The sequence below is a fragment of the Zalophus californianus genome, chromosome 4 (assembly GCF_009762305.2).
Source record: "Zalophus californianus isolate mZalCal1 chromosome 4, mZalCal1.pri.v2, whole genome shotgun sequence".
Taxonomy (NCBI): domain Eukaryota; kingdom Metazoa; phylum Chordata; class Mammalia; order Carnivora; family Otariidae; genus Zalophus; species Zalophus californianus.
Window position 1 is genome coordinate 35,279,484 of NC_045598.1, and position 14,327 is coordinate 35,293,810.

The window sequence follows — 14,327 nt, forward strand, 5'->3', positions numbered from 1 at the left end:
CCATATCATTTTTGAGTGTTATGCTAGGAAATTAATAGACATCTCAAATTCTTATAGCAATCCTCATGGTAGGTATTCTTGTCCTTGTTTTATAAGTGAGGTAATTAGAGCTTAGAGAGATTATCTTTTTAAGGTTAATACAGTTTTATACTTGGCAGAGCTGAAACTTACTCCATATCTATCCCAAGCCCATGACTCTTTCCACTATACCATCCACTATACCATGGTAACTAATACCCTGTTTACTGCAACCATAGTACTTTCCACAGGATTTATAAGTTTTTGCTTATTGTCTCTACTGATAGACATGAAGGGAATGCTAAATAAATATTTATTTGAATAAGTGAATGAGTAAATGTGTAAATGACTGTCATCCCTCTAGGCCGGACAGCTGCCAATAATTTCTTCTTCTGATTTTTGGACATAGAAAGTGGAGCTTTCCTGATTTGGCATTGTAATGAACTCTAAATATGTTTTTCTATTATTAATATTACTACCATTAAAAATCCAACCTTTGAAAAAACATATGATTATCAGTTCTACTGAAATCTGGTATTTTTAGCATTTTGCCCTGGTCTCTGATCAGGTCCTCTTTATGGCTACAGGCTTCCAGGGAAGGCCTAAAAATGATGTCCATGGCAAAGGGAAACATTTGGCTTCTTTTGCATTCTGACTTTTCTGTCTTTGTAAGCAAATCACAAGAGCAAATCCTCTAAATGTCTTCCACTTCAAGTCAGTCCTTCAAAATATTAGTTAGGAAGGAGGTAGAACAGGAAACTCAAGTCTGCAGAGCAGAATATTAAGGACTTGGGTTTTCTTGCCTCTTCTCTCAGCTCTCGCCACAGAGCTGTAATGGGGAGGATAAGGTGATTACTAAGTTAACTCTGCTTTGTTTTCAGGTTTTTTTTTTCTCTTCAAAGTAAATAGATATAATATGGAATAGTAAACAGAAAATTATTTTAGAATAAAAGGCACTGACTTTTTTTTTTAAGTATTTTATTTCTTTATTTGAGAGAGAGAGAAAGCACAGAGGGAGAGGGAGAGGGAGAAGCAGGTTCCCCGCTGAGCAGGGAGCCCGATGCAGGGCTCAATCCCAGGACCCCAGGATCATGACCTGAGCCAAAGGCAGACACTTAACCGACTGAGCCACCCAGGCGCCCCTAAAAGGTACTGACTTTAAAGCTAGCTATTTGGCATACAGTATCCTGTGATACCATTTTCCTTTAAACAAAAATACTGAAAATGGCTATGAGAATAAATTTTCAATGTTGGTGCTTATGGCTTGAGAAAGAAAAACACGTTCACATCCTGCAGGCTGGAGAGATTGTTTAGGCTTATGTCAATCCAGTAAGAATATATTTGGGTATTTATTAAATGTCTGTTGCTTTGAGTTTTTAAAAAATTATGGTAAGTCCAACTCATTTTTTAAAAATTTAAAAACAATTTTTTTGAAATGTGATGTATATTTAATAAAATACATCTATTCTTTTTTAAAGATTTTATTCATTTATTTGAGAGACAGAATGAGAGATAGAGAGCACGAGAGGGAAGAGGGTCAGAGGGAGAAGCAGACTCCCTGCTGAGCAGGGAGCCCGATGTGGGACTCGATCGGGGGACTCCAGGATCATGACCTGAGCCGAAGGCAGTCGCCCAACCAACTGAGCCACCCAGGCGCCCAAAATACATCTATTTTAAATGTACTGTATGATGAGTTTTGTCAAATGTATGCCACTGTAACCTCTACCCCCAATCAAGATATGGAGTATTTTCATCAACCCCCCAAATTCCCTTATGCTTTCATTATACTATTATGCTACCCTACTATACTCTAACACTACTTACCACATTTTATTGTAATAATTTGTTTAGCCTGTCCCCCTCACTCTAAACTGTGAGGAACCTGAAGCAGAAACTCCATGTTTTTATCTTTACCACCTAGGAACACAGTGCCTGAGTAGGTGATCAATTAAAAGTTAATTCAAGTTCTTACTGTGCACCAACTACTGCTCTCAGCTCTTTTTTAAATTTTATTTTTATTTTTTTAAGTGGGTGTGGAGCCCAACACAGGGCTTGAACTCATGAGATCAAGGCTTGAGCTGAGATCAAGAGCTGGACACTTAACTGACTAAGCCACAGAGGCTTCCCTGCTCTCAGTTCTTTACAAGTATTTTCAACAACAACCATATGGGCCAGGTACTATTATCCTTAATTTTCAGATGAGAAAAGTGAGGTTCAGAAAAGTAGACATCCATCCAAGGTCACACAGCTCAGTTACTAAACTTCTCTTGTCAAAGAGAGTGCAGGTTTTCTTTTCTCCACAGCTTTCTTTATAGCTTTTCTACTTGGTCAACTATAGAAACCCTCATCTCTTCTTCCACTACTGATGTTACTGATCTATCTATCACATTACTTCTGCTGTCTGAACTATCATCACATCTCTTCCCATCCCATTCACCAAGCATATATTGAATGCATTAGCAATCCAAGTAGGTATCTAATCTCAAAAGAATTCGGGTGGAAGACATTAACATGTAAACAACTGAAAAACAACCCCCCCCCACACACCAAACACAGGGCAAAAATGTTGACTTTCACAGGTGAAAGACAGCAGGAGATTGCTCAAGTGTCCTTTCTTGAAGCTGTGCCTACCAGGTTTACCTCTTGCCTTCCATCCCTCAAGGAGTCATCATTTCATAACCAGATAATTATAAGCTTCCTACTTACCTTGAAGGAGTCTCTTTCCCATCCAGCATGGTCTATGTTCTCCTGCCAGGTTGTACCATGGCTCATTCCAAAAGGGACTATTCTGTTTGAAGATCTGTATCTCCCTGTTAAGCTTTCAAAGCCTTCTACATGCTGCCCCTACCAACCTATTCAGGTCCATCTCTCACAACTTTGAGACAAGACCTCCACTATTCCAGCTAGGAATAAAGAATCTCTCTTGAGTACCATTCTAATTTGTCCTGTTGTACCTTTATACTTTTCCTAATACATTGAAATTTATCACTTTTCAATATAATGCCTTTAGTCCTAATGACTCTGACAGGTAGAGGGGGCGGGGCGGGGGGGGTGATGAAGAGATAAGGGTCTCTTTAACAGATCCTGAGATGGGGAGGTAGTTTGAGCTGAGGCTCTGTATCATTCTCTATTGCAGCAGGCTCTGGGAAAGTCCCATTTGGCAGAGCTTCTGGCCATGAGCCACAGAATCACCAAATTAAGTCTTGTCCTCAAGGCCCATACCGCTGTGCTACACTTGCCAGGTGTGGGAACAGCTACCTGGTGGCCTAATGAGTTACAAAGGAACTACAGCAGCTAGGATGAAGCTAGCTCTGGTGCAAAACTGTCTATATATTCAGGCACCAAAAGCTAAAGTCCCATTTGGTAGTATTAAGGAGCATGTTAGTTTTTTGTTTTTTAAGGTGTTATAATGTCATTGAGGTATTTGTTTAAAAGATAAAAAGACTTTATATTTTACAGATACATATGCAGATATTTATAGATAATAACAACTGAAATAATTACAGATGAAATTACATCAAAATGACTTGCTTTAAAATAATCTGGCATGACAGTGGAGAGATGGGTGGTGGCACATATAAAACAAGACTGGCCATGAACTGATACTTGTCGAACCTGTGCGATGGATTCAGGGAGTTCATTACATTACTTTCTCTGCTTTTGGCTTTGTGTGAAGTTTGCCCTAGTAAGTAGTTAAAAAAAAAAAAAATTTCTACCACCATTGCATTCTCTCCCAACACATCACAGGGCCTACTTCACAGGGCTTCATTTTCACTTGAGAATAAAAAACATGCCCTTAAAGGCCAAGAGCTAACTTCCTTTTTTTTTTAAAGTTTTAATTTATTTATTCATGAGAGACACAGAGAGAGAGAGAGAGAGAGGCAGAGGGAGAAGTAGGCTCCCCACGGAGCAGGAAACCTGACAGGGGACTCAATCCCAGGACCCTGGGACCATGACCGGAGCCTAAGGCAGACGCTTAACCATCTGAGTCACCCAGGCACCCCAAGTTAACTTCATTTTTGGAATACAGAGAGCCTGGACTGGTGACTGGAAAAGACTGAATTACCGTCTAATCTTGGCGTAAGTTTCCTTGCTATTTAAAAAGCAAAGTCTCGGGGCGCCTGGGTGGCTCAGTTGGTTAAGCAACTGCCTTCGGCTCAGGTCATGATCCTGGAGTCCCCGGATCGAGTCCCGCATCGGGCTCCCTGCTCAGCGGGGAGTCTGCTTCTCCCTCTGACCCTCTCCCCTCTCATGCTCTCTCTCTATCTCATTCTCTCTCTCAAATAAATAAATAAAATCTTAAAAAAAAAAAAAATAAAAAAATAAAAAGCAAAGTCTCCGCAATCTACCCTGGAGCTTAGGCTGCAAACTTCCTGAGGGCAGGGCCCACATCTGCTTATTTACCATTGATCCTGCAGTTGACCTAGCACAATGCCTGCCTCATCACAGGCACTTAATAAATACTTGTTGACTGAATGATAAAACAGAATAGTAAGTCAGAGGGGAGCAGGGCAACAGGGTGTCCTAGGGTAAGGAAATAGAGAAATAATCCCTGGAAAAGTTTTCCAGGAGTCCAAATGATTTTTTACCATTGGTTCTACACGGGTCTTCCTGGGGGTGTTTAGCAGGTGTAGTCAAGGGTGAGGGTTAGGATGCTATAAGAAAAAAATTGGGCACAAAGGAACACTTCCTCTTCCCCTATTATAATATTCCTGTATATATCCAAGTCTATCAGTCAAAGCCATGCTAGCATTCAAACTCAGGTTCTCAGACTCTCTTCCTCAGCTGGTCTGAGGAACTTGCTGCTGCGGCGCCAGCCTACTTGCTTTCCAGTCCATCAGTGCTATTCAAGGTAGAAACTTATTCAGCAGCCATCAAGGGAGACTAGCTGCTCCTCTTCTTAACCACACAGTTATTAAATCTTTTCCTACCTGTTTCTCTGAGGACTCTAACTGTATTTACTATAAAAAAATCCTTGAGATCAACCTCAGAGGAGGTTTTTTTCTCTGGAAACCCAAGTCCTGGGATCTGTCAGACAGATCTGTGGAAAGTATTTAAGGTTCACAATTCTGTTCTCAAAGCAAAATCAGAGAAAGTATCAAATTTTGTTTCTCTGCATTCATGAAAGACCACTCAGTGAAGTGGACTTTTCCAAAATTGGAGGGAAACTTTTTTCTCCCTCTTCTTGGGTAAGTCTCTGAACCTTTGCTAAGAGGGCCCACCTATAGGATAACTGCCTAGGGGAAGGACACCTGCTTGGAGACAAAACAGCAATAGAGCTAGGGAGCTCAACCTTGCGGAAGGAAGTAAGAAGAGCCTGGAACTGTGCAGAAAGAGGCATCATAGGTTACATCAGTTTTACAAAAATATTTTGTTGGTTTATTATAACACAGGCCCCAAAAATATAAGCAGGGGACTCTGATACAAAATAACAGTATTTAGATAACACAATTTCATTTTTTTTTTAAATAAAGGCAAGAATCAATTGTTATTTATATGAACCAGCTATCTAACATCATCAAGGTTTAAAACTGTTAATAAGAACCAAGGTAGTTTAAACACTGTGAGTTTGACTCCACCTCCCTCTTTCTTACTTATTTTCCATTAGGAAGTCCACAACGTATTTTTTCAAGCAGTAGAGATGGGCGTCCACAAGGCCTGTGTGGAAATGTATTCTAGGGTGCCTGCAAAAACAATAAGAGAGAAGGGGCTCACAATCAAGTAACATGGGTTCTATCCTATTATTAGGTAGTAGGCATTAAGAAGTTTATAAGGGTCAAAGCCATGATCCCCACTGGTCTCCTACTCTGGGGAGACCAAGATGGTGGATACCAGTTCTGATCCTACCACAGAAAAGGCCTTCTTTTTATAGAAACCCTACCTCACACTTTATCAGGCCTTTACGTGAACCATCAAATCACTGACAAGTCATCTTCTTCTATCACAAACTCCTACTCACAATTTTTTTTTTTTTAAGATTTATTTATTTTAGAGACAGAGAGAGAGTATGAGAGCACGAGCAGGGGGAAGGGCAGAGGGAGAGAATCCTGAAGCAGACTCCCCGCTGAGTGTACAGCATAACACAGGGCTTGATCCCAGGACCCTGAGATCATGACCTGAACCAGAATCAAGAGTAGGCCACTTAACCGACTGAGCCACCCAGGTGCCCCTCAAAATTCTTATAACTAACATTTTCCTGCTTTTACTTCAACTGCCCTACTTCTTGCAGATCATACTTCAGCCATGCTTTCTCCCAGGATTTGGCATGTATTAGTCCATTTCATAGAAGATGAAGTAAAATTCTATGAATACTCACTAACTCCCTACTCTCATGTATTCATCAGGACTTTCCCCAGATATACTTCCTCCAGGAAACCTTCACTGACAACCCGAGTTTATGCTCCCACAGCACTGGGTGCCCACCTCTATCAGATAAGTTATCACCCAGTAAGTAATAGCCTACTTACTTGGCTCTTTCTCCCACTAGACTGGGAGTTCCCTGAAGGCAGAGATTTATCTTTACAGCCTTAGCTCTTAGCATCATACCTCACACAGAGAATATGTTTAAAAAATAGCTGTTGAATAAACAAACGAATGAATTAGGTCAAATTAAAGTTCTGCTTAGTTGCTCTCTGTTTTATTTTTTTATTATTATTTTTTAAAGATTTTATTTATTTATTTGAGAGAGAATGAGAGATAGGCGCATGAGAGGGAAGAGGGTCAGAGGGAGAAGCAGACTCCCTGCTGAGCAGGGAGCCCGATGCGGGACCTGATCCTGGGACTCCAGGATCATGACCTGAGCCGAAGGCAGTCACTTAACCAACTGAGCCACCCAGGCGCCCAGCTGCTGTCTATTTTAGTTTGCCATTTTGATTTTAGCCTTAAGAAATGCCATGCTTAGGGGCGCCTGGGTGGCTCAGTAGGTTGAGCATCTGTCTTCAGCTCAGGTCATGATCCAGGGGTCCTGGGATCGAGCCCCACATCGGGTTCCCTGCTCAGTGGGGAGCCTGCTTCTCCCTCTCTCTGCAGCTCCCCCTGCTTGTGTTCTCTGTCAAATAAATAAATAAAATCTTAAAAAAAAAAAGAAATGCCATGCTTATAATGTCCAAGGTCATTTTATTTAATAAAAATAGGCAGCTGAAGGAGAGAAGGGGAGAAGCAGGTAGAAAAATAGAGATTCTAACCATCGCTATTGGTTGTCATCCTTCTTCTATGTTGTGTTACTTTGCTTTGACTGGCTTACAGTTTGAAGGAAAATTATTCTCATGAGATCTAGATACCCTAGAAATAATTTATCAAGTAAGTTAAGGTGCGACACCCTGGGCTTCCACTCTTTTGGGAGATTGGGAGAGGGGGACAACATGCTTCTCTAAGAGCAACAGAGTTGTCAGACTTAGGACCCCACACTCATAACCTGCTCCCCTGCTCCCACAAGCCAATTAATGTATACAATTAGGATGAAGAAAGTCGAAAGTACTTCCCAATTTTATTTTATTTTTTTAAATTTTATTTATTTATTTGAGAGAGAGAAAGCACATGAGAGGGGGGAGGGTCAGAGGGAGAAGCAAACTCCCCGCTGAGCAGGGAGCCCAATGAGGGACTCGATCCTGGGACTCCAGGATCATGACCTGAGCCCAAGGCAGTCGCTTAACCAACTGAGCCACCCAGGCGCCCAGTACTTCCCAATTTTAGATTCTTGAGTACTAAAAAGTTCTTGAGGAAACAGAATTTTACAAATGTGAATGTGGTTACTTTGTGGTGCCAGGGTTTCATCTGAAGTCCACACCCTACGGGTGCCTGGGTGGCTCAGTCAGTTAAAGCGTCTGCCTTGGGCTCAGGTCATGATCCCACAGTTCTGGGATGGAACCCCGCATTGGGCTCCCTGCTCAGTGGGGAGTCTGCTGATCCCTCTGTCTCCCCTCCCCAGCTCATACTCTCTCTCTCTCTCAAATAAATAAATAAAATCTTAAAAAAAAAATGAAGTTCATACCTTGATAATCCTCTCCCTTGATCTAACCAATTTAGAAAGTTACACTCTCCTGTTCAGTCCCTTAGTTTACAAATTCCTTGAATCATTCAACACATTCTACCTATATTAATTCTCATAACTACCTCACAAGGTAGATATATTACTCTTATTTTTATAGCTGAGGTCAACTTATATTATACACACAGGAAAGTAATAACTTAAGAGTTTGAATAAATAGGGTGCCTGGGAGGCTCAGCTGGCCAAGTTGGAGCTGCAAGGGGAGCTGCAGGCAGAGAGGCAGAGAGAGAAGCGATGCGGGGCTCGATCCCAGGACCCCGGGGATCATGACCTGAGCTGAAGGCAGACACTTAACTGACTGAGCCACCCAGGCAGCCCTTAAAATTTTTTAAAAAATATAATTTGCCAACCACAGAAAAGTCCATTACAATAAAAAATAAAATATATGAAAAACTTGTGAGAGTCCTTCCAATGATAAAAATAAGAGCTCAGACAAATGGTATAAAAAAAATCTTGAGTCTATCATACCTTTGAAAAGCTCCCACAGGTTTTTTCTTCCTTTCTTCTAACACAGAAAGAATTTTTAAAATGCCATTAAAATGGTCTATTATTAAAAAAAGAAATAGGGAATAGAGAAGAAAAGAAGATCTTGGGAAAGTGGAACAGATAATGGACAAAGATACAAAAGTCTAGGAAACCTAAAACAATAGAGCCATCGGGAACATAAAGAATATATTTGGGTTATTTTTATAGACATATTTTTTAAAAAGCTGCAGATTTTAGAATTTGATTTTGTAATGTTTAAAATTTTGAGAGAAATAAAGCATGTTTTTATGATCTTAAAAACAGGAATATCAATTTTTAAGGCAAGGAACAAAACCAATAGGTGAAATAATTATAACAATTTTTTTAAAGATTTTATTTATTTATTTGACAGAGAGAGAGAGACAGCTAGAGAGGGAACACAGCAGGGGGAGTGGGAGAGGGAGAAGCAGGCTCCTGGCCAAGCAGGGTGCCCAATGCGGGGCTTGATCCCAGGACCCTGGGATCATGACCTGAGCCGAAGGCAGACGCTTAACAACTGAGCCACCCAGGCATCCCAAAGATTTACTTATTTATTTTAGAAAGAGAGCATGCAAGGGAGGGGAGGGGCAGAGGGAGAGAGAGAATCTTAAGCAGACTCCCTGCTGAGTGTGGGACCTGACGCAGGGGCTAGATCTCTGGATCCTGAGATCATGACCTGTGCTGAAATCAAGAGTTGACACTTAACCAACTGAGCCACCCAGGTGCCCCCTGGAAGCATAATTAAAAAAAATTTTTTTTATTTTAATTCCAGTATAGTTAACATACAGTGTTATATCAGTTTCAGGTGTACAATATAGTGATTCAACAGTTCTATACATTACTCAGTGCTCATCATGATGAGTGTACTCTTTAATCCCCATCACCCATTTTACCCATCCCTCTACTCACCTCCCTCTGGCAACCATCAGTTTGTTTATTGAAGTATAATTTATATATCATAAAATTGACGTATTTCAGGTGTACAACTGAATTGTTTTTAGAAAATTTGTACAGCTGTACAACTACCACCACAATCCTGTTATAGAACATTTCTATCATCTGAATAAAATCTTACCTGACAATACAACCAATCAATTCCCCTTTCTCACCCTCAGTTTCAGGCAATCAGCAACCTGCCTTTTGTCTCTACAGATTTGCCTTTTCTATCTTTTTGATTATAGCCATTCTAGTGGGTGTGAAGTAGTATTTCACCGTGGTTTAAATTCACATTTCTCTAGTGACTAATGACGTTGAGAATCTTTTCATGTGCTTATTAGCCATTTGCACATCTTTCTTTCTATCTTTCTTTTTAAAGATTTTATTTATTTGTTAGAAAGAGAGAGAGCACAAGCAGGGGGCGCGGCAGGAATAGGGAGAAGCAGACTCCCTACGGAGCAGGGAGCCCGATGCGGGACTCAATCCCAGGACCCCGGGCTCATGACCTGAGCTGAAGGCAGACACTTAACTGACTGAGCCACCGAGGTGTCCCTGTACATCTTTTTTTACACTGATTTTAGAGCACATGCACGCTTGCATGCATCAGCAGGGACAGGGGAGGGGAACAAAGGGCGAGGGAGAGAGAAAATCTTAAGCAGGCTCCATGACGCAGTGCCAGATCTCACGACCCTGAGATCATGACCTGAGCCGAAATCAAGAGTCAGAGGCTTAACTGATTGAGCCACCCAGGCGCCTCTAGGCTGGTTATCTTTGCCTTAAACATAATTATTTAAAAGTTCCCTTTTGGGGGTGCCTGGGTGGCTCAGTCGTTAAGTGTCTGCCTTTGGCTCAGGTCATGAACCCAGGGTCCTGGGATCGAGCCCCTTTTTGGGCTCCCTGCTCAGCGGGAAGCCTGCTTCTCCCTCTCCCACTCCCCCTGCTTGTGTTCCCTCTCTCACTGTGTCTCTCTCTGTCAAATAAATAAAATCTAAAAAAAAAAAAATGTTCTTAAAAAATAAAAGTTCCCTTTTGGGACACCTGGGTGGCTCAGTTGGTTAAGCGCCTGCCTTTGGCTCGGGTCATGATCCCAGGGTCCCGGGACTAAGAGCCCTATATAGGGCTTCCTGCTTAGTGGGGAGTCTGCTTCTCCCTCTCCCTCTGCCCCCCCCTCGTGCTCTCTCTCAAATAAATAAAATCTTTAAAAAATAAATAAAAGTTCCCTTTTGTTAGAAGGGAAGAAGATAACTGGACATTCTCAATGCTCCATTTTGAAGTGATACCTGCCTCAGCTTCTTGAAAAAGAAGTTTTGAAAGTTATATACATAGGTTTCATTTAAATTATGCAGCAATCTTTTTTTTTTTTTAAGATTTTATTTATTTATTTGAGAGAGAGAGCAAGAGAAAGAGCACACAAGCAGGGGCAGAGTGAGAGGGAGAAGCAGATTCTCTGCTGAGCAGGGATCCTGACTTGGGGCTCAATCATGAGCTGAGCTGAAGGCAGATGCTTACTTAACTGACTGAGCCACCCAGGCGCCCCTGCAGCAGTCTTTTCTTATTGTTGTCCCAGATTTTGTATAATGAAGATCTCTGTCATCAAATCAAGTATGGTATTTCACGACTATACGAATGCTAATCACTAGCAGAAAGATAACAGCACCCAAAGCCATGATGGCTTTTATTTTGCATCCATGCCACCCCATTTCCTTCGAAGTTGTTTGGACCTGTTGCTAAAAGCAGCTGCATTATCCAATAAGCTTTCTATATCACATAGAGGATGGAGAGAATTAAATGACCTAACAGGATTCTTTTATCTTTGTAATATTTTCTTGCATGACATCAATAATTTCATCCACTTCATTCTGAACATGCTTAATTTCATCACTTCTAGGTCCAGATCCTGGCCCAGATGGTCCCCTTAGAAAAAAGTCCACTTCTTCATCTGAATCATCTTCCAAAAGACTTCTCCTTTCACTTTTCACAGAACCAGTGACATCATCATCATTTAGGTGGTGCTTGACCTTGGGAAGCATACTTTTTACACAAGAAGTACTCTTCTGTTTTCCAGCAGAATAACCACCTGGTCTTCCGAGGAGCTCTGGGCAGTTCTTTGGGGTGGGCAGTGTTGGGAGGGCAGAGGATGGAGTGGGAAATGCAGGAAGAAAGTGGGGAAGGGAGACAGTGGGCACAGACCTGGTGTCCACTCCGTGGCAGCTGCATGCCTAATCATTACAGTTTAAAATAAACTAGAGACCAAGGTTGCTCAGAAGTAGCTATCTATAATTCTTTTTTTTTTTTTTTAAGATTTTATTTATTTGACAGAGAGAGAGAGCGCCAGAGCAGGAACACAAGCAGGGAGAGTGGGAGAGGGAGAAGCAGGCTTCCGCAGAGCAGGGAGCCCGATGCGGGGCTCGATCCCAGGACCCTGTGATCATGACCTGAGCCGAAGGCAGACACTTAACGACTGAGCCACCCAGGCGCCCCTCCATCTATAATTCTAATGAGACAGATTCTGAGGCAAGCACCTGTTGCATAACTACCTGGTAGCTATTTTATAGGAAGGCACTTACTTGCCAGACCACCCCAAATGCCTGATCTTAGTGGCACTGTAAGTGGTAGGAGTGACAGACTGTTATCATCAGGTGTGCATAAGGAGTTCCAAACCAAAGGTTGGCCTGCAGCAGAGTGGTTATGGCACTGTTGGGGCTCAGGCCCCAACCAGGAAAAGCAGTTGTATTGAAGTGAAAGCCCCAGACTCAAAGTAGTAGACAGAGGCTTCCAGAGCTGGAAGAGTTCTTTAGAGTTCTAAGGGCTGCTCCTCATTGTACTGACCGAAAAACAAAAGGAAATTATTTTTGTCCATGTTAAAAGCAATCAATTCACTCCTCTAGGAGTGACAGTCTATAGCTTACATTCACTGAATACCTACCATGTGCCAAACACTGGGGATACAGCAGTGAATAAAATGCATATTAAAGTTGTATGAAGTGCACAGTGTAATTATTCTAAGTGTACAATAAATGAATGGCAAGGGGCGCCTGGGTGGCTCAGTTGGTTAAGCAGCTGCCTTCGGCTCAGGTCATGATCCTGGAGTCCCGGGATCGAGTCCCGCATTGGGCTCCCTGCTCGGTGAGGGGCCTGCTTCTCCCTCTAACCCTCCCCGCTCTCATGTATTCTCTCTCTCTCTCTCATTCTCACTCTCAAAAAAATAAATAAATCTTTAAAAAAAATAAAAATAAATGAATGGCAAGCACGGAATACTATGGAACCATATAACAAGGGACCTTGCCCAGGCTGGAAGATGATGGGAAACTTTCCTTTAAGCTTAGACTTGAAGGATGAGCAGAAGTTAGCCAGGTGAAAGGGGTGGAGAAACTGAGATGGGCATTCTGGCAGAGAAAACAGTAGGTACCCAGACCTTGAGGCAGGTTGGTGAGGGTGAGGAACTAAAGGTGCTCCATACGGATAAAGCACACAAAACAAGATGAGGAGAGGCGCAAGATGAAGCTTACAGAGGTTTAGGCCACGTTAAGGATTTTGATCTTTATTCTTAAGGAAGTAGATCTCCGGTGGCTGGCTGGCTCAGTCGGTAGAGCATGTGAGTACTGATTTTGCGGTTGTGAGTTCAAGCCCCCCATTGGGCAAAGAACTACTTAAAAATAAATAAAGAAAGTAGGTCTCAGGTTACATGTACAGGTAAAGGTAGAGGTATATAACAGAATCATCTCCTATATCTCTAGCATATTCAGTATATTAAGACTATGGACGACTTTTATTCTGTAATGATATCATTGACTTAATAGTGAACTAAATCAGTTAAAAGGCAGCTTGGTGTAGCACTGGACTGAAAGTCAGGGTTCCAGATTTCATCTTGCCACTACATATGGCACAATCCTTCTTCATGCCAGTTTCCTTCTTATGAAACGAAGTATTGTACTTCGAAGTTCCAGAGTTTTGTAGAGGTGCTTCAGAAAACTACAGGAAACCTGAATCAGAATACCCTCATGTTCTATGTTTTAGGTCTTAGGCTTCTACATAAAATTTCACTTAAAGAAAAGTTCCACTGCCTTAAGAGAATGTTAGAAAATGATCGCAATTTTTAATCTTAGATAATATATTAATTTTATTCAACAAACGTGGAGATTGATCATATTGCCTACCTACTACAGAATTATTAGGATGATTAGAAATTACTCAAAGTATGTTGCATGGTACTTGTCATACATTAGGCACTCATTAATTGATAACTGTTATTGTTACTATCACGGGCCAAGTACTGTGCTTGGTAAACAGGGACACAGAGTTGAAATAAACGGATGTTGCCCTTAGGAGCTCACAATCTAGTAGGCAAGATTACACGTTAAAAAACATTTTATAGTATAATGTGGCATACATAATAATGTAGGGAGCTGGTACAGAAGAAGATGCAATGAGCTGTCTAAGACAGCAAGAATATGGTAAGGTTTCACAGGGATGGATGAAGCTGGAGGTTGGCTCTGAAAGATGAGGAGAAACTTGCTAGGCAGGCAAAGTAGGAAGAAGATATTTTAATTGAAGGGCTAGTGTCAACAAAGGCAAAGAGGTATGAAAAAAATTCCAGGATACAATGATAAAGGTTCGAGCTGTAGAGGCAGCCAGAGGTCTGATCCTGAAAAGCCTTCTATGATGCTTACATGTCATATTAAAGCATTTGGATTGGGGTTCCTGGGTGGCTTAGTTGGTTAAGCATCCGACTCTTGATTTCAGTTCAGGTCTTGATCTCAGGATTGTGAGTTCAAGCCCCGTGTTTAAAATGAAAAAAAGCATTTGGATTTTGTTTTTTTTT

The 14,327-nt window shown here is 41.6% G+C and overlaps 1 protein-coding gene and 1 pseudogene across 4 annotated transcripts in view; both read right to left on the reverse strand.

Moving 5' to 3' along the window:
* Nucleotides 1-14,327, reverse strand: part of EIF2B3 (eukaryotic translation initiation factor 2B subunit gamma) — a 127,534-nt gene that overhangs the window by 35,838 nt on the left and 77,369 nt on the right. For 3 of the 4 annotated variants that reach the window (XM_027612222.2, XM_027612230.2, XM_027612240.2), the window contains exon 6: nt 5,613-5,702. The exons of the other annotated variant lie outside the window; for it this stretch is intronic. In XM_027612222.2, the coding sequence (XP_027468023.1) occupies nt 5,613-5,702 (90 nt within the window). The remainder of the gene's footprint in view (nt 1-5,612; nt 5,703-14,327) is intronic. 4 annotated transcript variants of the gene reach the window in all.
* On the reverse strand, nt 11,104-11,588 carry LOC113932811 (annotated as a pseudogene).